At 39.6% G+C, this 27966-nt stretch overlaps 1 protein-coding gene across 1 annotated transcript; it reads left to right on the forward strand.

The window, feature by feature from the left end:
* Positions 1–257: 257 nt before the first annotated feature.
* APPBP2 (amyloid beta precursor protein binding protein 2) lies at positions 258–27664 on the forward strand. The gene is made up of 13 exons (XM_072882043.1): positions 258–418; positions 10623–10711; positions 11850–12001; positions 12551–12674; positions 17135–17303; positions 18064–18153; positions 18646–18713; positions 18793–18898; positions 19278–19402; positions 19584–19669; positions 20090–20280; positions 20712–20877; positions 21758–27664. The coding sequence occupies exons 1-13, from the start codon at positions 278–280 to the stop codon at positions 22009–22011; spliced, it is 1761 nt and encodes a 586-aa protein (XP_072738144.1). The 5' UTR covers positions 258–277; the 3' UTR covers positions 22012–27664.
* Positions 27665–27966: the final 302 nt, after the last annotated feature.

The raw sequence follows: 27966 nt of genomic DNA on the forward strand, positions 1-27966 counted from the left end.
TATAACCCCGTAGCCGCACAGCTCTTCGCTGGCCCGGGCTTTCCTCTCTGCCCCATGTTCGTTCTTTCGCGCCTCCGCGCAGGTGGATGATTCCCTCCCCTTTCCCTCTTTTCTTCCCCCTATCATCCCCGTATCCTCCGCGCTCTAGCCGCTGCCGCCTCTCCCTCCCCGGGCAGAGCGGCAGGAGCCCCGGGGCGTGAGGCGCGGGAGGTGGAGCGGGCCGGGCAGGCAGGCGGGGGGGAGGTGGGTGGGGGGAAGGCGGCTCCGCACACCCAAGATGGCGGCGGTGGAGCTGGAGTGGGTGCCGGAGACGCTTTATAACACGGCGATCTCGGCCGTGGTGGATAGTTACGGGCGGGCCCGGCGCCGGGACATCCGCTCGCTGCCCGAGAACATCCAGTTCGACGTGTACTACAAGGTACGGGGAGGCGGCGAGGGACCGAGCGAGGCTGGGCCTGGCCGGGCCTGGGGGGAGGAGAGGGAGGGAGGGAAGGTCCGCTCCTGGCCGGCCCCAGGCCTCTCCCCGGGGGGCTCGGAGGTGAGGGGGCGCAGGGCCTCGGCCCCCCTACCGGCGCCGCTTGGCCGCCGGTGCGGAGTAGGGCCCGAAGGATGGGCTGGGGGAGTGAGGGCCTGTGTGGGGCCGCCTGGGCTGCGGCTGAAGGAGAGGAGGCTCCGGGGGGAGGCTCGGGCAGGGCTGGGGGTCTGCGGCTTCCCCCCCCCGCTCGTGGGTGCCTGGCCTACATGAAACGCCCGGGGGCCGCGGGGAGGGAGGCTGGGGGAGCCCCGTTGCGGAGGACACGGAGAAGGGGCCTGTCCTTGGGGGCCGTGGGGTGAGGGCCCGGGGCGGGGGAAGATGCCTGCTTGCCTTTGGAGCCGGAGAACGGGTAGGGGCAGGATGACACCAAGCTATCTGTGCTGGAATATATTTTTTTTCCTTTTCCCTTTTTTTTTTTTTTAATGTATTGGAGAAGGTGATGTCAGTGGTAGAAGGAGCAGAGTTTTGCCGTGCTCTTGTATCTTCTTTAATGGTCTGGTAGGAACCAGATGAAAAGAATTGAGACTCATTTAATGATATAGTTTATTAGCCTTAAATCATTTTTTCATGAAAGGGCTGTTTCTCATTCAACTGCCTCTAAAATATCCAGAGTTAGAGTAAAAGGTAGACTGAGATGGTCCATTAATTTCTATTGTCCACTAAATAGGCATTTCATCCATGTACGGGAACGGCTGGAAATGAGCATTCATCTGGGGAGAAACCATGTGTAAAAAAAAAAAAACAACAAAACTAAGATGGGGATAACCCTTCTTTCCTCTGCCAGTAAATGTCTAAAAATCTAGGATGTGCTAAATGAATTAATTATTTAGACGAATCTTTATGAACAGGGAGTAGCAGGCCATCACATATATATGGAGTAATAGTATTTATAAGGAAGGCTGATCTTCACTAGAGACAGGGAAATAGTTTTTACAGTGTTGAAACATGGACATTTTCTGTATACTAGCTATTACTTGTCTGCTTTATGTGTTGAGAAATATGGAAACCCCTCTCTACCACATATGAGCATGCTCACAGATAATGATGTGGTTGACATATGGCAATCATCAGATAAAGACTAAAGATATGGAACTAACAAAGTGGGAGAATATTTTGGGGTTTGTTTTTAACTGTTAGTAGGTATGACCATTGATAAATAACCTTTCTTGGCATTGCCTGTCCTGGTATTCATTCGGATGAAAGGATGGTACTCTGTGGCTTTTAAACGCATAAAAACAAAACCTCCTTCTAATGACAGAAATATCCAAGTATGTATTATTCCCAGATTGTTTAAAAACTCATCTGTAGGTGAGCTTAATACATCATTGACTTATCCTTTTATTAGCATTCTTCAGTGGTTGCACTGAATCAGATTCATATGGAGTTGTTCCATAATGAAAAAAGAACCAGCAGTGTACATGATTTCTGAAGAGACTTTCTAATCTGTTTGTTCTGCTTGTGTACATTGGTATGGTGTCATGTTGGGCAGATGATAACATGCTAAGTACCAGTCCTCAAAATAATGTTTCTGTTGTACTAATCACTAGCCAGTATAACTTTTGTTAATGACAGTAATTGCTTTTTCTGTTATTTCTCTGTTTTACAACAGGACAATCTTTGAAGTGTGTAAGGTGCACCTATATTGCTCTTAAAAATACGCATCTATGAGGTGTCCACATACAGAATAAATAAAACTAGCCTACATGGTGCAGTGAGTGTTTTCCCATTGCTGCCAATGGTAGGCTAGTCTTCCATGTCCTCACTACTCTGGGGGTTTTTTCATATATTTTTCTGTGTAGGAGAACCTCTCCTCTTTAATAGCCACATTCAAATTAGCTTATACATAAATGTAACTAAACCTTGGATGGGATGCTGAAAGGAAATGCGCAGCCCTTACTAAATGGTGTGCTATATGCAGAGATGTCTGCCTGCAGTGAGTGCCTCGAAGCCTAGCCCAGATTACAAGTCTTTTGGAACAGTGTTTGCATTTTTCTATGCACCTATACAACACTTAGTAACTGGTTCTTCATTTCTGTATTTGGATGGCTACAGCAATACAAACGACATAGCTGAATTAGGTTAAAATGAGGACAGCGTCACACCTTTGGATAGTCCTCTCCTGTTGTGTATGGTGCTTGTTTTACTGTTTTGGTTCTGGACACAGTTATTTTCAAAATCACGTGGATATTAAATAGCACTTCAGGTTGGTGAGCTATGTTCAGTACATCCTGACCATCAGGTTCTTTAAAGCAGAAGTAGAATTTCCAAAGTCACTAACAGTCTTTAAAGTAAGACACGCTAGAAGACTTTTAAATCCTTGTTCTGACTGCATGGTGGTGGTTGTTGCTGCTGTGTTGAGGGGGTGTCAGTTAGTTGTTCGTATCATATGGAATAGTACTTATTCTTTAAATACAGCTGAGGAAAAGTGATGTGTAATTGAGGATTTGCATGAATGTACTTGCATTTAGACCTTGAAAAAGATAGAGAATGGCTTTCTTTCTGTGATGATTAAAAGGAATAAAAATGTTTCCAGTCTTTCACATATAACTTGTAAATAATGGTTTGCTATCCAGGTATTAATCATGGTTTGTGATACTGGAGAAACTGCCTCTGATTTTTGCAAATAATAAAAGGTAATATCAGTCAGATTTTATTTTGATACACAGGTATTAATTGGCTGTGGCAGTACAAAACTTTTTTTATCCTGTTCATTGGTATGAACACTCGCCCATCTTGCACGGTTTGCCTACCTGGTCATGTTGATTAAGAAGACCTAGGTAGGATCCAGTACTATTACAGCAGCAGAGATAGTCAAAGTGCTATTATTTAAAAGGGAGGAAAATGCTATCAGAGTGTCTTGGCCTCTGGTTTTTTCCCCAGGGTACCCTCCAATCCAGTGTTTGGCTCTGTTGTCATAATATATTGCCTTTACTTCCCCTTCCTTAACAAATCCAATTACTCTTAATTCTACATATTCCAGAGCTGTTAACTTCTAGGACAAGGCTTATAAACCTGTGCATTTGCAGTTAACAATGAGGAATCAAACCTGGGATAGTGGCAGAATGTTCTTTGTTGCGGACTTGGTAAGAAATGGGTTCTGCTGCAAGGTGACAGAAGCAGGCAGGTTCCTAATACTAAGCATATTTATCGTTCTGTAGCATTCTTAAACAATGACTAAAGCTTAAAAAAAGGCAATATCAAATAATGATGATTGTAGTAAAAAACCAAACCTGTACTGGTCCAGCAGGATGTTACTGGATTTTTTTTCAAGCGGCATTTGACTTTTCCTTGCAACCATTAGAAAAATAGTAGAGGCAGAGCAGAATGCTTGTAAGGATATCCTGGAAATTTTCAGGTCTACATTTGTGCTTAAAAATATTTAAATGTCTTATTAATCACAGCTGTATTTTGAAGAGCTTAATAACTAGTATTGTTACAAGTAACACCTGCATCGGAGGGGGGGGGGGAATACGTGCAAACATAACTTATTTTGTTTCCTTTGTGTCTTTGCCAGGTTTATGTATATCCTGGTTGTGTTCTTTCCTAGTAAAACTAGTTAGGTTCTCTTTCTTGGTTTTTTGGGGGAGAGGAGAGAGAGGGTGTCTAGTTTTTAGAAGCCAAAGAAAGAAATATGCTGGATCTCAGATAAAATGGGACATGCCTGGCAGGTAGGCAGCATTTGCAAATGCCAAAATTCTGTATTAAAAAGTAGGTGACAACTGGAATAAACTGTAAGTCCTCAAAAACCCCCACAAAATGAGGAAAATGATTATATTTTGTAGTTTTTTGGAGGTGTTTTGAGGGAGGGTGTTCATGTAAAGGATCTAGTTTCTGTTGACAGAAATAAGATATTGAACTATCAAGCCGATGACTGTTCAGTTAGTGTCTTATATAGAATTTGGTTCTTTAGCCCATGTCTCAGCTTTATATTCTATTATGTGTAATTATCTCATTTCCTTAGTTCTCATGGTGCTTTTGGAGAGATACTGCTTCATTAGTTTTAGTGTTCTCCGTCATAGGTATTTGTTGCAGTTACGTGCTAGCAGGCGGATCTTGGACTTGTATTGGCTAACAAGGAGTTTCATCCAATGTTTATTTTCCTTTTGGAATGTCTTTTCTGGATTGTGTGTTTTTCTTTTTTTTACATTGAGTTTTCTTGAAAATCATTGGGATCCAATGTTCTTTGAATGTTTTCAGATGAGATCATTAACCACAGGAACAATTGGAGACGCCATTAATTTGGTTTAGTTAGTTAGTGCAGACCTGTAACCTTTAGTAATTGTGCTATGCTACCTTGTTTTGCATTAAAATTTTTAGGCAAAACCCAGAAGGTTATAATCATGGTTTCTCTTTGAAGTGGTAGATAAAACTTCTGAAGTGCTCCTACCTTGACGTGAATCAAAATACCAGATTTTGACTTTACATCCTGATAGCTCCAACTTCTATAATAATGAGTGTAGCTGCAGTATCATGTCTCCTCACTGTGTATTCTGCTAATCCAAAAAACAACAGGCATGGCTAATGAAAGCTCTTGTATCGCATCTAGGTATTCTTTGAACCAAACAAAACGAAGAAACAGGAATTTGCTGACTGTTCACAACAAGGAATAGAACATCCATTCTCTGCATTGCAGTAGAGGTGGTTTTTACTGATGAAGAATCATTATAAGCATAATTTCTGTAAGATTAGAGTAAAACTAGCTTGTCCCAAGGCTCCAGTCTCCTGGGTGTTTGACGAGAGTGAAGAGGATAAGCTACCCATGAAATGAAGTGTAGCTGTGCTGCTCTAGTTTTGAGGTTTTGTGACCAGAGGAGTGCAAACAAGGTCATAAGCAAGCAATGTATGAGGGAGGCAAAATCCTAGAGCGAATGGGTCATATTTTGTAGGACTTCTGCTGTGACCAATCAGTGTGACTTCACAAAGACTTAATTACGTTCATGCTGCTGTATTTTTGGGGGTCAGAAATTAAATGTATGTGTGGGAAACGATCATGATTTCTGCATGTGTGCACACATGTACAACCATTCTGATAATCTGGTTAGACTTCCAGTGTGGTGTGTGTAGTAGGACTTCACTGGATACTGCTTGAATTAAACTGTGTCCTTGTATTGCCCCCCTCTTTAAATTAAAGCCTCACACTGAAGGAGAATCATTGCTTCATGAGTTTTTTCCGATTATTATTACTCTTTATTTTAACACATGCCTTATTTCTATAGTCTAAACTTAGACTAGAACTGAACCATCTTTCCTTGTTATGTCTTTACTAGTTTGAAACTTCTTGCCTTTGCTTACCATTCTTCTAACTCAGTTTGCTTTTTCTTTTTTTTGAACCTCTAACTATGGGGCATGTTTTCTTGTCCTGATATGCTCTAGCTTCCCTATTTTTTTTGGTATCCTTGTTTAGTCTTAGACACTAGAACTCATAATAATTCAGATAATGAGGTCACGTCATGAACAGAGGTGTTCACCCCCTGCTGAAACAATAATTGCTATTTCCACTTCATTTCCTTTGTACTGATATAACTTCAAAGCAAACTGGGTTTCCCCACTTGCTACTGCGGAGAATCATATATGTGTGTGACCGCAAGGCTCAGACTTTGTATCCCTTGTGCTGGACTCTATGTAGTGTGAAACAAAAAACTTTGCTGATTGGTACAGAAAGAGGAGTGAGTGGGAAGATGTGGAGAAGTGCACCGTGTGTGAAAGCGGTAGGCTCAGAGCAAAAGTTGTCTCTGAAGTTAGGCTTATTCAATAAGGTTGAGGTTTTTTTCTTGATTATTTATTTATTTGACTGAGGTTCATAAAGATCAGCCTTGTAACTGGCAGTATGTTTTCAAAGAAGAGCTGTAAAGTTTGCTTTTTTTAATGCCCTAAACAATATCCAATAGAACTAGCGCTTGTCCAGAGGCTTTGTAGATGATTTTGAAATAGATTTCAAAGAATTGGATGTACCTACATTTCTAACTGATAATTCTCTAAGGCTGTTCCTCCCCACCCCATCTATAATGAGTCATTTGTCAACAGATGGATTCAGTGCACTGTTGACTTTCAAGAAACTTTTTCCTTCCTCGTTAAGTAGGGAAGGAGGATTGTGGTTACAGCCAACCTTTTTTCCCCCAAATACTGATGTTTATTGGTTAAGTATACAGTCCTTCCCAAATTTGGCATGATATTCCACATTACGTTATTAGACATTACTAAACATGCTGGGGAGCTCCTTAGAATTCCTTGTATCTTTAATTCTTACTGAAATATCTGTATTTATTTTTCAGTCTTCTTCCAAACTGGAGCAATAGGAGCATATTTTTCAAATTGCGTATGCTACAGCTCCTCTTCTAGAGGGTCCTTTACAACTGGTTAGAATTAATATCCAGCTGCTTTAAAATGTGATTTTTTTACTTTTTTTCCACTAGGTTTAGAAAAATCTTTTCTCTTGTGCTTGCACGTAGTGAAACAGCCCAGAGTGGTGGTGATACAAATACTGTATAGCTTTTTCTTTTGTGTTACAGCTTTGCTTTTGGTAGCAGTTTAACATATCTTTGTCTTTATTTTCAGGGGTTTGCTAGGAAGCAGTTAGAGCTCAGCTTAATCTCTCCAGAAAGAGAAATCTGACAAGAACTTGAATAGAATTACATGTGTATGATGATATAGTAATAGATAAGTTACAAGTTAATGTTATTAATATGTTTAATTGGGGACACCACTATATGCAGCTTTTGAATGTTTAGGTGGATGTGTTATGAGTTAAATATTAAGCCTTAGATCCTGCAGGAGGATCCTGATGATTGTCTCACAGCTATGCAAAACAGTTTGATTGTGCATGTGTGCAGTAATGCACCTATATATTAAACATATACCTTGGTTCCTGTCTTCGGTACCAGAATTAATGTGTCAGTGTGAGCTGATGAAGTTGGAAGTCATATTGTAGGCTTTTATTCAGTTTTCTATAGTTAAAGAAAAAAAAAAATCTCTGTTTAGACCCAAATAGGTTACGTTTGTGTCTAAAAGACATTTGTTTCTTAAGAAAAGAATAGTTCTTCAGAAGTCCAAACCTCTGCCATTCTTGTCAGGGCATGTTTTTCTTGAATCACTATTTTGTTTTGTTTTTCTTGTTATGTAGCAAGGCTTGTGGTCAGGAATTTTGTCTCTCTGGAGCTTTAACAAGAGAACCATTTCTTCAGTGCTTGCAACTGCTTCTCAATGGACAAATGAGCGTTCCTGAATCTCCTGGAATTGCTTCAGTTTGACGTATACTCGCTCACTATTTCCATGTCAAATTTTGTTTGAAAATACTGCTGTAACAGCTACAACAGTTTCACGAGACTTCAAGCTGAGTTAGTTCCTTAAAAATGTTTGCCAGTATGTCGAGGGAAGGGGTGAGTAGTGTGGTAAATGTCCCAAGGATACTGTATTTCTGGTTATACTAGTGAAAAATAGGTTGGGTTTTTTCTGCATGCCAGAATGGTGCAAGCACTTACCTTTGAATTGGGACGAGAGGTGTGCAGATAGCAGTCTTGGACCTCTGGGCCATAAGCCAAATTTTACATGTGCCTGAAATAATTGATGTCTCAAAATTGAGGGCGTAGTTTGGGACCTCCCCTCTCCATCCCCCCTAGCCGGGGCATTTATTCATTAGGAATTTAAGAATCGCATGTAACAGTGGGCATATTACAACATGTGTTTATGTAACTTCATAAATATATTCATTTTTAAAAGTCTTACTACAGTTAGTATTTGGTGAACTAGTATCAGAGTAATCTCTGGGACTTTTAGTTGGCACTGCAAGATGGTAAGGGGAAATGCTAATGTACTTGGTTGAAAGCCTAAATGTTGAATATGTGCTAGTACTTTTGATTCTTTTAAGTCCTGATAAAGTAGCTTGGATAGATGTCTTAGTTTTGTCTAGATATTATCTTATTAATTATTGATAAGATATCCACCTTCAGTTTTGGGCCTGGAATACTAGACAAGATTTAATCCTCTTTTGATTATGGAAAATATTTTTTAGGTTTTATAGAACAGTTACCATTAGACAGCTGTGTTGAAGAAAATGAGAACACTTAACCATGACTGTAGTTTTTAAATACACCAGATTGGATGTTCTTTCACCGCCAGAGAGAATATAGCTTCAGAAGAAACTCTGATCTCTTTGAAGTACAGGGACATGGCACTGTTTTATCTGGGGAGTAACTTTGCATGCAAACTTGCACTGCTTTTTAAAAGAGTTCCTTTTTTTCCCCTCAGTGAAATAGATGACTAAAAGGAAAACATTCATTTCTGGCAATTGACATTATTAGGTCAAAGTATTTTTGAAGTTTTTTGGTAGGTTCTGTTGTTAAAATAACAAACTTGCTGTGCTGTAGAACCAGTGTCATGTGCTTTTATAAGAAGAGTTGACTAAAATGAAATTTCTGGCTGGAGGAGATGTTCTCACATGCTTTGTTTTGAATACTGGTTCATCTCCTTCCAGTGTTCCTGGAGAAAAAGGTGAACTGGACACAAGACACTTATCAATAGAAGTATTTTAAGAGATTATTAAATCTGAGAGGAATATTAAAGTTTTCATTAAACCTGTGCTTGTAATTGAGCATGCCTAAATAATGTGTTCTCTCTGCCTTAGTAATAAGAGTAGCTGCAGTCCTCATGTCAAAGTTTGTCATAGCTGCAAAACCTGCTTAGATAGCATGGAGGACCTTGCTGTAGGTGTGAATATGCCCATCTTGGACAGTGTAGGTTTGAATGTCTTAATATACGGACTAGAAATTAGGATTTTGTGAATAACTGTTAAGAGCGCAACGTAGCAGTGCTTTACCTGCGTGCTCATGATGGCGTGAAACACGAGTGTATAATCTGGTTTGTGTCTACTGGCAAACCGTAGTTTTCCGATCCCTGTATCGCATAGCACAGATACCACAAAAGGAGAAATGGATCTTGAATGGCCTGTGTTGAAAGATGCAGCTTCTAGAGCGAAGTGCCTGTAAGACATGAGCTACTGGCTTCTCCCTTTTTCCCCATGGAGCTACTGCCTCACAGAAAGATTACTTTTTTAAATAAGGGGGGTGGGGGTGGTGTTTTTTCTAGAACACCTAAAATAACAAATGGCTGTACTGCAACAGTCCTGTATGATCCAGTACTGTACCTCTAGCAGAGGCTGGTGATGGTACATATGACTATGGCAAGTGTACAGTGGTGCTTCCTTAGGTTACGTACCCTGCTTTCAGTCATTTGTGGTTCAGGGGCTTCAAGATATCGGGAATTAATAGCCCGTGATGGATTTTTCTGCCATATATTTGTACAGTCACTTTTGTACCTATGTAAATTCTTAGTATTTATAGCATAATGCGGCAGATAGTTCTGCAGCTTAACTATGCGTTGCATAAAGAACTGTCTCCGTGGTTTGTTTTTTATGAACAAGTCAACTGATATATTTGCTTCTCTGCAGACACAAATCAGTTCGGGCATAAAACTAGCCATTGCTTTTAATAGATGCGTGAACAGATTCACTTGAGTTTCCCCATTTACTTATGCAGGAAGTACTCATGTAAGCTCAGGTATTAATGGGTCAGGGCTCGTGCCTGTCTTCAGCTCTGGGTATTGGTGAGTCACCCCTTGCAGAACCTGTGGGTTTGGGGTTTATTTATATATATTTATTTATAAATAATATAAAATCTATTTGCACTGCTGTATGCTAGATACTGATTCTGTGTCGTTTAAAAATGTTTTTAAAGCATTTGGTATCAAGGTATTTTTTGCTGACTTTAGGGGTTTCTTGGTTTTTGTCTTGGCTTTCTAGCTTATATGTTGCAGTGTTTTGATGATGCAGGTGGACGTAGACACTTGAAAATACATTCATAGATAAAAAAACCCCCTTGAGACCGCCTGTGGAGCTCTCGTAGCTTGTGTGCTCAGTTTCTAAACACTAAAGTTGTGCTCCTGTGTGGAGATAATGGAACTATTACTTCTTAGTCTGCTGTATTTCAATACTTTGAAGTCTAGATTTAATCATAAGTAATCTCTACTATTAAGCTAAATTTCACAGAAGAACTCAGTCTTAAATTTTAAAATATATTTTTTATTTTTCTTTCAGCTTTACCAACAGGGCCGCTTGTGCCAGCTGGGTAGTGAATTTTGTGAACTAGAAGTTTTTGCAAAGGTGCTACGAGCTTTAGATAAAAGGTAAGTGTCTTAATATAGCGATAATTCTCATTTCAGCTCTTACCTCTTGGTCTAGGTTTTGAATCTGGAAGACGTCTCTAATTTTCTTGGTCTTACTAGCCCATCTAATAACCGTAAGAATATCTTGTTAGATTTACAGATGAACTTTTAACTTACGATGTGTCTTTGTCTCAAAAAATAAAACAATCAGAACTTCTGTGTAAAAGTACCGAGTCAGCTGTGGTACTTGGTTCTCAAAGTGCTTGCTTTGTTATTGCAATGCAGTCAGTTGTCGTGGTTAACCCTGGTGGACAGCTAAGCACCACACAGCTGCTCGCTCACCCACCCACCCAGTGGGAGGGGGGAGAGTATTGGAAGGGTAAAGGTGGAAACTCGTGGGTTGACATAAAGACAACTTAATTAAAAAAAGAGGAAAAATAAGACAAGAAAGGGGGGGGGGGAGCCCAAACGAGAAAAACAAGTGATGCAAAAACCCCCAGTTGTTGACCACCACCTGATCAATGCCCAGCCAGTCCCTGAGCAGTGGCAGTCAACGTATCTGTTTCTTGGTGTTGTAGCAAATCCTAAGTGAAGGGTTATCAGGCTGATAGGATCGCCCCAGTTTAAAGAGTTTTCCTGTCATTAAATATTCCAATTTGTGGTGTTATGCTCAGAACTTGACTTTTTTAGAACAGATTCTTTGTAACCAGAATAAGCTTTGAGTCTTTAGGCATACCTCCCTCCCATTGTTTGCATGTTTGTGATGTTAATGGGTTCGTCACTGCTCATTTATCTGCAATTTCCGTGGGAGTTGTGGGGTGAGGGTGGATTTGAGGCTTCCCCCCTCCAACTTTTAGCTGAAAATGTTGTTTGCCAGTTTTAATATTGTGTGGGTAGCTTGTGTTTTGCTTATACTGGAGGGTGTCCTTGTAAAGAACTTTGTGTACACTCACTTTATTTGTTGGATAATCCAACGACTGTAATCCATTAGCATTGAGATTGTCAATTATGCTTGTATTCATCTGGTTTTGGTTTGAGAGAGGGTTGGAGTTATTTCTCTGAATCACTACTCATTTGAATTCATGGCACTCAAGAGCCAACTGACTGCAGTGTTTTAAAAACTTAATGTGTAATCAAACTCTGTTTTCTTTTGTTTCAGACATCTGCTTCATCACTGTTTTCAGGCTTTGATGGACCATGGAGTAAAAGTTGCTTCTGTACTGGCCTATTCTTTCAGTAGACGGTGCTCCTACATAGCAGAATCGGATTCTGCTGTAAAAGAAAAAGCAATCCAGATTGGTTTTGTTTTAGGTAACTGGTGATGATAGGCTGTTTAAAGTATGATACTTTCTTTCATACAAGCTTCAGTTAAGCTAATGCTAATTTTTTTTTTTCATATTAATGTCTGTGATTTCTTTTTAAAGAACATCTGTGGGTTTTGGAATGTAATTTTTAGAAAACTACTTGGTGTCTTTAATATTGAATTTTAATATCTAAGAATATATAGGCTTATCTTTGCTATTTCAAATGTTTTAGATTTAAAATTTGTTTGCAGATGTGATGCTTAACGTTAAGACTTTGCATAATTTTAGTATTGGTAAGTATTTCTTGACAGAAAACTGTAGGAAAACTATGTAATACCAAAAGTCATCCTCAGTTGAAGGAGAATTCTTCTACTCTTATGTTTCATCCTTTTCAATTCAGGACTGGAGAGTTTAACCTAGACAGGATTCCCGTATGTAGTACGCAGTTCTGTGAAATAAGTAGTCTTCTTACAAGACTTGAGCAAACCCTTTTTCTCTTAAAAAGGTGTTTTGCTGTTCAGATTTCTGTTCTTGATTTTTTTTTTTTTTCCCCCAGGGGGGTTCCTATCAGATGCAGGCTGGTACAGCGATGCCGAGAAGGTATTTCTTTCCTGCCTTCAGTTATGCACCCTTCATGATGAAATCCTTCATTGGTTTCGTGCCGTAGAATGTTGTGTAAGGTGAGCTCACCTTTAATTGCTGTATGTCTTACTGTGAAATACACAATTAATATGTTACCAGCTATAACTGCCTTGGAGCCATCGAGCTTCAGATGTTCCCTTTAGTATTCTGCTGCACCAGAATACTTTCCTGGGTGGAGCTGAAGATGAGAAGGTGCTTGTTTTACACTAATCCCTGGGTTTTCAACTTGTAAACTGGCAGCACAGTTCAATGGATAAAAAGCACCATTTTGCCTTTCTGCCTAATATACCATAGGTAACAGGTACGGGACAGTAAGAGTGGTTTTTGCATGTGAAGGAATGTTATGTGTTGGTGTTTGCTGAAGTTATATTTACTACAAGAATAATTTGCCAAATCCAAACATGAATGATATAAATACAGTTGAGCAGAAATAGGAGAACATACATTTCCTGATTCCAGATCCAATGAGTTCTCTTGCTCCATGCTGAGCTATTTAACTCTGTGATTAGGTAAATATCTAGATGTCCAGTTCTTGTGGACACCTTCAGCCACAGCTTAAACACTTGGAAAAGGATTTTTGCTTTTAGGAGACATTAGGGTTTTGTACCTGCCTTGTTTCTCAAGGCCTGTAGTGGGGTCCATTGAGACTCAAATTCCATTCACAGAGGCCTCAAAGATTATGACTTTTAGTTTTTAGTTGCTCTGCTCTTACGTCTATGTATCTGGATGCACACTATACTGATGCGGTCTGCAGCAAGCAGCCAGGTTGTTTCCATTGGTAACACCATGACTGACCTCTTTTGTGTGCTACAGGTATACACTTGAATACCTGGGTGCTAGGGAGCATAATTAAAATAGGATTATTTTTTTAGCTGCTGTAATGAACAACAAAGTATGTACTGTTTTTATCTGAATATAGGGCAAAACTTGTTTTGGAAAACTGCTCCAAAAAAACCCTGCATCTTATTTACGGTTGGACAAATATGAAGAGTAAATAGGCTTTGCCAGTACAGCTTATTTTGTGTGCCAACCAGAGGGCCGTGGCAACGGTTGCTGCTCTGCCTTGTCCTGCCCTGCCAGCTACCACTGGCTTTCATTCCAGAAATAAGATTATGCCAATAGAAGACTGGGCACACATATTCACCTTCCTAGAACTGGGGAATTATAGCTATAGCACCACTGTTAGTACTTGGTCCTTTGCCTTCTAATTAACCTAAAAAAAGTTTCCTACTTGTATTGGGCTGTTTGGCAAACTGGAGAAGTTGCCTTAAAAATAAACTCCCTCCCTGTTTCCAAATAGAAAAAAAGAAAAGAAGGTAGAGAGAGGGGAAAAAAGGTAACACTTTCTCTGTTGGACAACAGCATACAGCCCACACAGTTGTGGAAAGATTTTCATTTTGTGTTAGAAAAAACCATCCTGTTAGGATGAACTCTTCTGAACGGGAGATGTTAATGCTGTTTGGGTAAAGACAGCCATTGTTCTTGTAATGAAAGCTGATGGCCTGCATGTAACATGAAGTCCCTCTGGGCGACAGTGTGAATGAGGAGACAGTGCTTTATGTTCAGGCATCTCCCAAACAATCAAATAACAGCATCGTTCAGTTGGAAATATATCACATAGGAAGAACTTAAACACTTTCAGAAGTGCTAAGTATGTAAAATCTGAAAAGCTTTTTGTGGGAGAGAGCAGTAATTATACTCGGCCTCGAAGTCATGAGGCAGCAAGATAAACTTTTTATTGTTACCATCTAATCCCTCCTGTAGAATATCTTGTTCTTACGCTGTGCTTGCAGTGGAGTTAGGTGGAGAGAACAAAATTTAAGCCCAGCTTTTGAAAATACGACACACTAAAAAAGTGTCTGCTCTTATTCTAAAAGCTAGGAAGTCTAATCTCTGGGATTTTAATACATTGCATTATTCATAGAATACAGTTTAAAAAAAGTAAAGTTTTGTGGTGTTTAGACATAATTTGGTGCTTCTTTGTACTAGCAGTAGTAAATTATATGGTTAAACTTGAGAAAATTTGAAGATTTGAGATTTCTACAGGCTTGTATACTACTTTCCTGCATGTGTTGTGCTCCTTTTGGTTTGCTTTCTCTCATTATATGTTAAACAATAAGGTGCAAATACATATTACAAATACGTGGTTCTCCCACTTCATTGTTTCACATTTTGCTGATTCTAGGTTTTTTTCTGATGTTTTTAGACTTCCTAAGCTGCTGTGTAACATTGTGTTTGCTATGTTTGTATGCTCTTAGAGAATTATTTTATTTGGGCGGGTGGCAAGTTATTCCCCAAGAGCTATTATTGCAGACATCAAAGAAGATTCATAGCTATTAGCATAAATGTCCTAAGGCGTTTGTTCTTCTTCTTGGCTTTATCTTCTAAAATTCCTTTGGATTAATAAAGGATTTTTTTGGTACTCAAAACCAGCTCACATAAACTCTGCTTATCCTAGAGGATTGGGTTAGGTTTAGCTTGGGTTTTGGTCCATTTCTTTGTTTTTAGACACTATCACTGAAGCATCCAGACACTGGATATTATCTTTCCCAGGCGCTTATCCAAATTGCAGTACTATCCCTACTGGCTTATACCATTGCATGGGATTTGGGCTCCATATTTTTGATGTTGCATAGCAGCTCCCAGTTGAATGGTGTAGGCAAAATAGTTTCCCTCTTTAGGGGAACTGTAATTGCATAGTTCTTCTCTCTTGTTTCTTTAAAATTCCTGTCTCTCGTTGCTTGAATGTTCGATAGTTTTCTGCTGCCTGTGACCAAGAACACAATGCACTTCTACATCATGTTTAGTTCTCAGACCTTATTTAAGGAAGAATGTGGTCGTTGCTGTCTTCTTTCTGTTCTTGAGCCGTGTTGTTGTGTTTCTCATTGGAAAGCTGGTGTTTGTTTACATAGCTTCTTTCAGGGGGTTTTTTGAAGTTTTTTTCTTTTGATCTTCTTTGTGTGGCTACTACACATCTGCTGTGTGCTTGCCTGCCACTCCCTTCTTGTGAAAATATGAACTTTATTTCCTTTCTTGTTAGTGTTCAAGTTTCATAATACATTTCAATAGGAAAGTATAGGAGCAGGCTATGTTAGAGGCAGGCTGAATTTATAGGACAAACTATAGCTGTATTACTTTGCTATTGCAGGAGGCATGGCTACAATAACTTATAGATCTCTACTCAGGTGTGGAGAAGAGAAACATTTGATCAAAAACCTCACTGTTCCCTCCTCCCCCCCTTAACAGTTTGTTGGAGGATCTATCATAATGTATCATAAAAGGTATATAAAGTGCTATACCTACACATTAGCTCACACTTTCAGAGTTTCAGCCTCTCCGCAATACAGCGTTATGTTCTGCTTCGCTTCACTTTGTGTATTTCTCTTCCTGTGTGATGTTGTCCTCCTGATTTGCAAAGGCTTTGCCTGATGTTTTTCAGTCTCTCTTACTCATTGTCTGATTTTTCAGGAGGCACAATGGAGGTTAATTTACCAAAATTTCATGTGTGCTAAATGGCAGGCATTTGCAGTAGGGAAGGAACAGCTTGTCTCCTCTTAGCCTGCAATGGGTAGGAATACAGTTCTGCCCTTTTGGCTTGGAATATGGTACACACACATTTCTGACGTATCTCTTTAAAGTAAATAAGCATCAGCTTACACTTACAAAAAAACTTCTTTACTTTTGTTTTAAATAGATGCCACAAGCTGAAATTGTTACTTCTCTAGAGAAACAAGAGTGTGTTTCAATAGTGCTGTGTTTTATTGTCTGCATTTGGCTGTCGTTTCACGAAGCTTCTGTTAATCCTTCGGACGGAAAGGCAGTGGGTTAGGAGATGGGGCAAGGCGGGGGAGAGGGTTTTTTAGAGTTGTCGTGAACTGGGTCAACAAAGTAGTCTTTTCTGGTGGTGCTAAGTCAGTGCTGGATATCATGTCAAATGGACATGATTGAATCTCTTGTGAAGACACCCCTCCAAATCCTCCAAACAAAAACCACCCACTTGTGAAGCATGTGCTATTTAAGGTCTGAGGAAAAAGTGCAGAGATGCATGAAAACTAGTTATGTCTGTAATTATTCAGTGTCTGTTTCAGTTTACCATACTTTGGGAAGGAGGTAGAAGGGATTTAATACTGTATATTACAGGGTTTTGGAAATGGAAATTTATCAGCGTTGAGAAGAATGGATTTTATGAAAAATAAAACAAAGCCACCACACCAAAGTGGTTCAAGCATTGGATATGTAAAACAGCATCAATATGTAAAATCATTTGACATCTCCAACAGTAAAAATTCTTGCCATGCAAGAGATAAAGCATGGTGTACTGAAACAATATTCTGTAAATAGTTCTTCCGTATTACTGAATTCAGACAGTGCAATTTTGTTGGGATGACAGCCTGGTTCTATTGTAAGTATAACGCCGAATTGTAGATCCATGGCACTATTGCATATTGAAATGGTTTATTCAGACACCGTTTAGAAGATCTCTTTACATCTTCCTAAGGTTGCTGCATGTTCGAAACGGTAACTGTAAATATCACTTGGGAGAAGAAACATTTAAACTTGCTCAGTCTTACATGGACAAACTTGCAAAGCACGGTCAGCAAGCAAACAAAGCAGCGCTCTATGGGGAGCTGTGTGCACTGCTCTTTGCCAAGAGCCACTATGATGAGGTGAGTGGGATTTTGGTTTTGTTTTTCTTCAGAAAACTGGTTATGAAATCTGCTAGGACGTTCCATGACAGGCTCATTATTCACATTATCTTTCTAGCTAGAGTTCCTGGTCTCTTTTGGTACCTGTGTGGCAGTACCAGAGGTATACTTGATTTATCGACTTTTCTATGTACTGTTCTGAGTTAGTCTACAAGCTCTTCATGGTACTTCGACCAACATTAAGAAATGATGTGTGATAGATAACCAACACATACTACCAATCTGTAAATGAAATATTATCAAAAGCTTATTTTAATAGGTAAAAATGAATAGCAGAACATGGGTCACAGTTCTTTGCACCCATTTTATAAAAACTTGTGACTTAAGTGAACTGCTGTGTAAACTGCGGTTTTCCTTTAGCTCCTAAGTACACTGAGCAGGAAGCTGTCCTACACAGTAGGAATTGTGAGGATTATTTAAAGCTTATAAAATACCCTTTTTGGTCTGTAAAAGGTAATACAGTCATTGTAATAATACATAACTTTAGGCTAGTATAAAATACTTACTTACAGATTCAGTATTAACCTTAAGAGGGCTTTTAAAGTCTGTCTTTTAAGGCTTAGCTGAACGAGTTTCATTATGCATAAGCAATTAAACAGAATTTTTTAAATTTTGTAATGTAAATGACCAGTTTATTTTTCAGAGCCAAGTAATATTTTTCTTAATGTTGCAATGTAGTGAAGTTCCAGCTTCGTTATGTCGGTAACTCTTTGTTCAACAGGCTTATAAATGGTGTATAGAAGCTATGAAGGAGATCACAGTTGGCCTGCCTGTAAAAGTAGTAGTGGATGTTTTACGACAAGCTTCAAAGGTGAATTTAAAATCTTCCGCATTTCTTTTGTAACTAAATTACTACCAGGAATGGGTGAGGATAGGTAGTACCTCCCAGAATACTTGGGTAACCATGTCCGTTTCGTGAGCCTTATGGCTTGTTATTTGTGTTTAATTGGTCCACCTCAGTCTCAGACCTGGGGGGTTTAGTTTTTTCCTTCTTGAAACTGAGTTACAGCATTCAAATGAACATCATGACAAAATTAACCTGAGAGCTTTCCATAAAAAAAGTGATCTGTTCCCCTGTTTGATCTAGACTAGGTACAGTACTAGCCCTTTAGGCATTTATGTCAGAATAAAATAGAAGTTTATTAATGTTATCTGTGAACCTTTTCTTAAATAACTGAGAAGTCCTTTGGCAATCGTGATGATATTTTAAAATTAAAAATAGTAGTTAGCAATTGGGCCCGTATCTGGAGGAGATGAGTTCTGAGTATACATCTTTTCACATGCTTCATTTCAACCTGTTTAGGCTTGTGTTGTAAAACGTGAATTTAAGAAGGCTGAACAGCTGATAAAACATGCAGTATACCTTGCCCGGTAAGTGGCAGTCCAAAAAAACCCTTTTTAAAATTATGCTTAACTTGCCTCAATTTGTAATATAAGTATGTTTCTACAGGGAGCATTTTGGAGCCAAGCACCCCAAATATTCTGATACGCTACTAGACTATGGATTTTACCTGCTCAACGTAGACAACATATGCCAATCCGTTGCAATCTATCAGGTATGCAGCAGGGCTAAATGTCTGTCTTCAGTTTCTCTTGATATTCGTAATCCCTCAAATGTTTCTACTGAAACTCACATACAGTTAATTCATAGAGATAGATAATAGTTGATGTAATTACTGCAATGCTCGTTCTTTAAAAAAAAAAAGGCACCACCAACAACCCAAACCAAAACCCACCCCCAACTATGGATTTTTGCTCCGCCCACCCTGACTCTTAAGTAGCTTTTATATATTTACTGCCTCAAGTATGTAGGTATAGGCCTACAGAATTTCAGAGCCAGTAGATTTACTTTTTTCCCTTTTTAACAGTGAGAGAGATTCATTAGGGTTTTTTTCTGTATTAACCGATGAAACTGTATTCTTGTAACTCTTTCAGACAGCTCTTGATATCCGGCAGTCAGTATTTGGAGGTAAAAACATACATGTAGCTACAGCTCATGAAGACTTGGCTTACTCTTCCTATGTTCACCAGTACAGCTCTGGAAAATTTGACAATGCACTGTAAGTACAATGGTTTGAGGTACTGGCAGCAAATTCAGTACTGTAAATGGAGAAAAATGTTCTTAAATGATAGAGACTTTCCAATTAGAATTTAAATGTGTCTGTTTATTGCATTAACATTTCTAATACTTTCAGTCAGCTGCTAACTTGTATCTTGAATTTTTTATTTAAACTCTTTCAGATTCCATGCTGAACGTGCTATTGGCATTATTACTCACATTCTCCCAGAAGATCATCTTCTCTTGGCATCTTCAAAGAGAGTTAAAGGTAGTACCCTTAATTGCATTACTGGGACAGTTGGAAATCAGTCATTCAGATATGTTTATCCTGTTCCTGAACAGAGGCAATGTAACTTGAGGGTTTTTTTCTGGAAGTCACTCTAGAATATTCTTTGTAGTCCTCGGTGTTCTCTGTCACCACGCTTGTAAAATACAAAAAAACTTATTTAAAACTTAGCCATAAGCCTCTTTTTTTTTCTGAGTGTGTGTGTGTAAAAGTACAGACTATAAAAAATATATGTTGGGAGCTTGATATCTGGTCATACCAGTTTGAAAACAGTTTGTAATAAACACAAAGCCTGATTAGACATCTCCTGAGATGTCTTGGGTAGATGGCTTTCTGCTACCTACCGTTAACATCTCTCTGTTTAGAACACAGTAATGTTGTGGTTTTCTCTCCTATACTCAGCACTTATCCTGGAGGAGATTGCGATAGACTGTCACAACAAGGAAACGGAGCAGAGGTTACTTCAAGAAGCTCACGACTTACATCTGTCCTCACTCCAGTTAGCTAAAAAAGCCTTCGGGGAGTTTAATGTACAAACAGCAAAACACTATGGCAACCTTGGAAGACTGTATCAGTCCATGAGAAAGTTTAAGGTACGATTATGTTGATGTAAAGGTCTTGACTTAAAATCTGCAAGGCATCTATAAATCTTTCACAACAAACAATGATTTTCAATGCCCACAATTTATAGCTTCAGTTGGTAGTTTTATGGTTGGAAAACTTTATAATTCATCTCTCCAAAGCTTTGTGCAAAAATAACCCATTAAGATGCATGATGCCTTCAGAGACAGGATGACAGCAATTTTGATGACAAAAAGCGATACTATTTGCTGATCTGCTTAACTAAATTTGGAGAACTTGATTTGGTTTTGGCTTTCTTACTTTTGCCTTTTATAAAATACTACAAACTATTTAGTCACTACATAGTTGTGTTTCTTTAAACCTTCCTCTTTTTTTTTTTTCCTCGCTCTTTATGGCATGGTGAGTGGTGTCTGACTGACCTCTGTGAATTTGATCCTCATAGGAAGCAGAAGAAATGCACATCAAGGCAATTCAGATTAAGGAGCAGCTTCTGGGTCAAGAAGATTATGAAGTTGCCCTCTCAGTGGGTCATCTAGCTTCTCTCTATAACTATGATATGAATCAATACGAAAATGCTGAAAAGCTTTATTTGAGATCCATAGCAATTGGTAGGTGATTCTTACAACGTGTTATTTTATACCAGTTTTAACACTACAGGAAACATTATTAAAAAGCATATTAAAGCTTTTAGTAGAGAACTTAATGGAATGCAGATTGTTTATTGTGTATGTGTTTTCAATCTCAAGATAATGCTGCTTCTTGAATGTTCTGCTGGGGACTGAATTCTGGAATTGTGTTATTTTCAGTGCTCCATCACAAGGTGCTCTTGAAAGCATCTGGAAACGGACTAATTAGCAACTTGGGCGTTAGTCTTTAGACTACGTTTTGGGGTTGTGGCTAAAACTTAAGTGCAGAATGTTATTAAATTTTGAAAGAAATGGAGAACTAATGTGCCTGTCAGCCTAACTATGCTCTCATTCAATATTTTTTTTTTGCCCATTATTATTTGCAGTGAACTTATAATTCCCAATCAAATGCATCTTTGGGCCATGCTGTCTCAAAATTGAGCTACAGTCTTCCTTCATACAGTTACGTACAGTGCGTTACAGAAAAACTGATGATTTTAAAGTAGAAAACTCAAAAACAACTTCACTGTTTAAATTGAATTTGGAGTGAAATAGGGACACAAAATGACTGCCGCCTTTATATGAGTGGTAGATTTCTATGCATGTAAAGCTATGGTACAGTTAATGATCTGATTGTAGCGTCCCTGAGGACAAGTTACAGTACCCTTAAAGGAAAAGGTATCTGGAATTCAAACCACCATCCAGGAAGCTTGCCTGTTGCTTGTGTTCTTGATTGATATAACAAACGTGATGATTTGCGTAACAAAAAGGTCCACGTTGTTGTTGAGAATGATGTGAGAAGTAAGATGTGACGTATGGGTGGATTACCTTTCTAATTTTGTTTTCTTTTGGATTTCTTTAGGAAAGAAGCTTTTTGGTGAAGGATACAGTGGACTTGAATATGATTACAGAGGTCTCATTAAACTGTACAATTCCATTGGCAATTATGAGAAAGTTTTTGAATACCACAATATTTTGGCCAATTGGAACCGGTTGCGGGATCGGCAGTTCTCGGTTACGGATGCTCTGGAGGACGTAAGCACCAGCCCTCAATCCACTGAAGAAGTGGTCCAGTCTTTTCTGATGTCTCAGAACGTTGATGGACAGAGTAGCTAAGAACTTGGTCAATTAACCAGTTAAGGTTTTTTCCCCCAGGTTACGGGGGAAAAGTCATACTGTGAACTCTAAACCATGTAGTTCTCTGGGGGCTGGAATTTGCATTGAAACACTGGTCCAGTCTACTGAAGAGTGCCCATACGGATGAATGTGTGTTAAATTCTTATCAGCATGTGTATGGCATGTTTAGTTCGGCTCACATTTTTAACTTGGTATTCCCGAAAACCCCTTCTTTCTCTCTTCTTTCAAAAGAAGCTACTTTGCAGAAAGTCTGCAAGAAAACATTAAATAAAACTGTTTGAGTTCAAAAGAGTTGCATTCTTATTACGAATGGAAGGTTTCATCAGGAGCTTTCTTCTGATACGTAGAAAGAATAAATGCTGTACCGCAAGAAGTTAGACGAGAAAGGTCTTTCTACTGTATGCATTGTAGCAAGGTTAATCGTAAATATCAAGAAAAGGGAGAATGCCCTAGCCTTGGCTGCTGCCTCGTGAAGAAAAGGGGCAAAGAACCACTTTGGAGAGCTACATACTCTTTGTGAACCGCCATAGGTTGTTAAGCAAGTAACCACCGTATGTTGTTGTTAATAGCCTAAACTGGACCAGTGTTCATCTATAAGTGATAGAAGATCCAGTAGACCAGCAATCTTAGTTTCCTTTGGTACCAACCAAGAGTGCTAATCTTCTTCTGAACAGGACCAGGAAAATCAAAAGTGGACCAGCCTGCTAGAAACAGTTTTTGGACCAGTGGCTTTAATTTAATATTTCTGCCCCTGCATTCACTTTTACAGTAGGATTATTTCATTTAGATGTATGATCAGTGCAAAATTATATTCATGTAATAGATACAAAACTAGGAAGTGAACGTTCTTTAGCGGTTGCGATGGCATGTCTTTACCTAGTAAGCTTAGACAAATATTAATGTCAACGCCACAAGCAAAAACTAGAAACGCTTAACTCTTTGCTGCAGCCATCTTTTTTTTTTTTTTCCTTTTTGAATGGGCTTACTCTAATAATTGAGGCAGTAACTTGTTTATACCAGTTAATAGTTTTGTATTACAATCCAGTTCAATTTTATGTTTCTGGAGAACACAACTTATTGTATAGTTTGCAGGGGTCAGCGGAAAATGCCAAAAAGCACAACAGGTCTTTTTTTGTGATGCTTCATTTCTACATTAAACAATAGTACAACCAGAAACCGATTCCTTTATATTAATTTAAAAAGCAGAAGTCAGCTGTAAAGATCTTTAATAATGCCTATCTCACTAGCTTGTCTTAATTTTTCTTCTGTTGGGGGGCTGCTTGGTTGTGTGGTGTTTTGGTTTGGGTGTTGTTTCTGGTTTTGTGTTTGGGGTTTTTCATGTTGAGGTAATAACTGATTTGCAAGTCTGTGTAACATGGCAAACTAGAAACAGCTCCCTGCTGTTACCTCAGCTCTTCTCACAGCAGCACAAAGAGTGCTCCTATGGCCAGGATTCTGTCAGTTTGGGGGTTTCTCCCTTCCCCCCTGTTTTCAGGGGTCTGTGACTTGGCCGTGGCAGGTCAGTCCAAGCTGAGGCTCAGCAAGCACAGTTCCTGCAGGACTTGGGCTGGATATTTTGTTTGGGGGCTGGATTTTAATTTGTTTATGAAGTTTGGGACAGGGAAAGCTGCTTGTTGATCTTCAAGAAGGAGTGCAGAGAAGAAATAGAAACTTCAGACACGACTTTGAGCTCAATGGCTCTTTTAAGAACTGAAATTTTACAGGCCAATAGTTCATATACTGGTGCCTTCAAGTATATTTTTGGGGGAAAGGCTGAATAATACCTACTTTAAAATGCAGTTGTGTAATTAGTGAATGCAGGTTTAATGATTGTGTACCTGGAATATCTTCACTGATGTGAAAAGAAGTTTTTGCATTAAAAAAACCCTGTGGTATTAAGACTTAGACTGCAGTATATCCTCAACAGCTGTTCAATGAAAATCCAGTTTAAAATTATGTGGATTTAAAATCTAATGTATTTATAGCAATCTTTGTTTATGACCGCTTTAGGTACTACAAACAAATTCAGCTATCTACAAGGCAAAACATTTTTATCCCTGAATGCCCATACAGCAGGGCACTGATAAATTAATTTAAAAGTTCTTATGAATTCTTAAGTCCTATTAAAACTATTTAAATGAAGTATGTAATACTGGTGTCGGGACTTAGGCAGGGAAGGTGTGCTTAAAATTGTCCTAAAGGAGCTGTGTAACTTCTGTACTGCAGAAGTGTTTAAAAGCTTCAAACTGGGTACGTGCATTTACACTCATATTTATCTGGAGACCATTTATTTGCTCAGGGTTTCCAGTCTGGGGTCTCCGTTCCCAGCTTTGGACTAAGGAATCTCAAAGATCTCAAGGTTTTGTGTTTGGGATGAGGAGCGTTATTTGACCGAGAGCAGTGAAAGTGGCCTATGGCAACCACTGCTGTTCTTTCGGCTCTGGTTTGTGTACGTGTTTCTGGTTTGCCTTCAAGTTAGGGCAACCAGGAGAGCTTCCAACGTGGGGCAGGCTAGGGAGGTGTTATGCTTCTGTCGGGTAACCAAATGCATTGGTTCAATTTGCGTAATCGGTAGCTTTATTCTCACATCTTCCTGGGTGGATGTACTTCTCTTTCTTTCCTAAAGCTACTTCACCAGCATGTGATACGCTTTGGTGCATTGGCTTGTCTGGAAGGAATTAAGGTCCTAAAAGTCACCCAGAATTCTCTTTGATAATGGACTTTGGCCAAGAAATGTGCCTTGGCCAAGAGTAGTTGCAGTGATCCTTGTAGGAATACTAGCGTGCTTCTCATGTGACCAGATTAAATCCTCACTTGACTCTTGGGCTGAACTTCTCGTTGTAGCATCTCCGCAGCTCTAGTCATGCCAAGGCACGTAAATTCTGGAGAAGGGTAGCTGTGGCTGATTGCTCAAGTCGCTAAAGCACAGGAGGTTTGCAGAACGACTGTGCAGCTGCCTACAAAATGCTCTGTTGCCCACTCTGCATGCCGTAGCTTGGAACCTTCACCTCGTGCTGTCCTTGCTGCAGATGTAGTACTTATTCTCCATGTAATAACAGAAAACTGACCTTTCTAGTTTTTGGTTCTGTATCTCCTAAACTGAGTTCTCGGAAGATGTCTGTATCGGCATCTGGAGATGATTTGAAACGTGGTGGTGTTAGTCGTTAACTCCTGTTACTGTCTCTGCTGTTACGGTTTGTTGTTTGATATTTTTGAGGCAGTAGGAGTCCAGTTGGATGACTTCAGAGGAAGGTAGAGGACTTGTCCCTCCGTGCCAACGTGGTTGGAGTAGATCTTGTGGTGTCACTTCGGTGTTTCATGACTTCTGCATCAGGCAGAGCTGAAGGAGCAGAGGGCGCAATCCCTACGTTCTCCGTACTGTGTGGCTTTCCAGCGCAGAACTTGCCAGCGCAAACCCTGCGCCTCCCTCTCTCCCCTTAGAGGCAGAACCGGGGCGTTCCCCTCCCCTCGTACCCCCAGAGCAGGTTTCCATACGTGTCTGAATGTAAGTATTGGGGACGGGGGCTGTGCGTTAGCCTTGCGCGTGGGGAGAGCTCGTGCCCCCCCGTGACTCAAGTAGCCAACTGTGAAACACTAGATAAAGCTAATTAATTATTGGCATTTTGTAGAGGCCCAAGGCACCTACCGCTCGCTGAGCAGGTGCTGTTTGGTGCTGCCGTTAAAGGGGGAGACCTGTCAGTGGAAATCCGGAATGCATCTTCCGAGTTTTTCTCAAAGGTAAGTAATTTAATCACAGCAGAGTAATTGGACGCGAGTGGTGAGGACAGGCGTCACCTTAAGGAAAATTATTTTAACTATTGTTTAAATTAAACCCTTAAGATCTTATTTCCAGCATAATGTTGTTTGAATCAGTAACTTGTATGTCCTGTTTTATGCAAACGCTGCAGTTTGTAAAGAGAGGGAGGAAGGTGCTGTCAGGATTCCTCCGCTCTTCTGGGGCTGGGGCTGTTCTGGGTGACTTGTTACGGAAGGGGAAAAGCACACACAGACTTCAAGAGCTGACAAAAGGGGAAGTTGCAGAAAGATATTTGAAAATGAATCTATCCCTCAGCTACTTGAAGTAAAACAAGTAGCCACTCTTTGGCCCCAAACAGGTGTTTGGTCACTTTTATAGCATGATATTAATTACAACCAGTAAGTGTCTGCCTCGGTATCCTAGTCTTCATGTGCACTCTGTACTCTGTATCGATACCTATTGTTTAAGACTTTTTTTCTGTTTGCACACAGTTTTTGTCAAATAATTTTGAAGGGGTTTTGTTGTTGAAGTGTAACTTATTAGGACAACGATGTTCTCTTGTAACTTTAAAAATGAAGTTTTTCTTTAAATGTGCTGCAGTCTGAAATTTGCTAAAGGTGCCGTTGTGCTGCTTCTCATGGTACAAAAAAAAAAATGCACACTTCACTTGATTTCCTTTTTACAGTCCTACGTATTGGTAGAGTACAAAAAGGAAAACGCAGCGTGCCTAAAACATGATTGAAGCTATTGACAAAAACTTTACTTGATTTATCTGGATCGGATTTGACTTCGCAGGCTAGCAGCAAATGGCGTGGGGGAGACGTTGTTTAAACGGCGATCCTTCCCTCCGCCGCCTGTGCGGAAGCCCTGTTTATCTAAGGATCATTGTTTCCCTTGTTTCCTTACGTTTTATAATACGAAAATTACTGGCCAAACGTTCGTTGCAAATCTGACTCTTCGTTGTGGGTGTTTCCATGTTCGCCACGACTGGCCTGTCGCACGTTGTGTTTCTTGGCCTCGCGAGGATTTCTGTGAGAAGCGGGGAAGAAATTTCCTTTACCCAGAAATAAACTAAACCACGTATGGAAAAATTGGCGGCACTGGTAATGCTTTTGTCCCTAAATCTCAGGAATGTTTTAGGCAGTGGAACAGGTTTCCCTTCAGTAATCTCAAGGTGCGTGCTCTCGGGTCTTGTTTAACAATATTTCATTGCAATCCTAGGTATCTATAGCATGAGTGGCCTTAGTGGGTTTGTTGAAGTGCACATTTTTTTTTTCAAAAGTAAATTTTAAGATGAAAAAGATATATACTATATAAATATATAGAGATATTTAGAAACTTGGTTTGTGGTGCACAAGTTCAGTGTTGGATCGCTAAATAATTGTCGCAGGTACCATACGTGTAACTTTTTTCTTTTATGTATATTCCTTTATGGGAAGCGATGTTGCCATGGTAACTACAACTTTACAATTTCTTTACTACTTAATGATGTGAATGAACTCTACATTTTATTGAATATTACCAGGTTCAGTACTATTTTTATACTTTATTGAACTACAGGGGATTTTAATTTAATAGCATTTTAAAAAAGATGTTGCTTGAACTGTATAACTGTATAAATCGAACTACTTATACAAAAACCACCTCTAAACCAGAATCTCTACCTGTAGTGCCACGTTCACTTATGAGAGTATCTTGCTCATTACTAGCCTTTGAAGACCACCCTACTTGTCGTGTCGAGACTAACGTTTCGTATCCTACTTCTCACAGTGCCCGACATTCTTTGTAACCATCAAACCATACTATGTTTGTAACCAGCATTGTGATATTCTGTAACTGTATTGCTAAAATGAAATATTGACCTAATAAATATAGTGTTCCTGCATTCTGAAGTATCTGCATTGAATTTGGTTAAAACTTTGCTTTCAACAACTACCTGCCCTCTTGCTCGCCCTCACCCCCGCCTTATCGTAACGTATAAAAGTGGGTATTTGGCTGTATCAACTTTTAAAAATAAGTTAGAGCAAGGATAGAAGCTGAGTTGATCTGAATGCAGCTTCTGGGGCGCCGGAGCTGCCTTGCAGCGGGTCTGCGTTCGTCGTTTCCTCTGAGCTCTTCTGCCAATGTTACCTTTATTCTGGTGCGTCCAGCCCTGGCGTGCGCCCGGGCTGGCTCCT

Source organism: Ciconia boyciana, chromosome 17 (assembly GCF_034638445.1).
Source record: "Ciconia boyciana chromosome 17, ASM3463844v1, whole genome shotgun sequence".
Taxonomy (NCBI): domain Eukaryota; kingdom Metazoa; phylum Chordata; class Aves; order Ciconiiformes; family Ciconiidae; genus Ciconia; species Ciconia boyciana.

Bases quoted from the DNA above. Each gene is read 5' to 3' on its own strand.
- APPBP2 (XM_072882043.1), top strand. From the start codon at position 278: ATGGCGGCGGTGGAGCTGGAGTGGGTGCCGGAGACGCTTTATAACACG. The intron at 10,712-11,849 runs GTAAGTGTCTTA...CTTTTGTTTCAG, and splicing joins CTACGAGCTTTAGATAAAAG to ACATCTGCTTCATCACTGTT. The intron at 19,403-19,583 runs GTAAGTACAATG...AAACTCTTTCAG, and splicing joins GGAAAATTTGACAATGCACT to ATTCCATGCTGAACGTGCTA.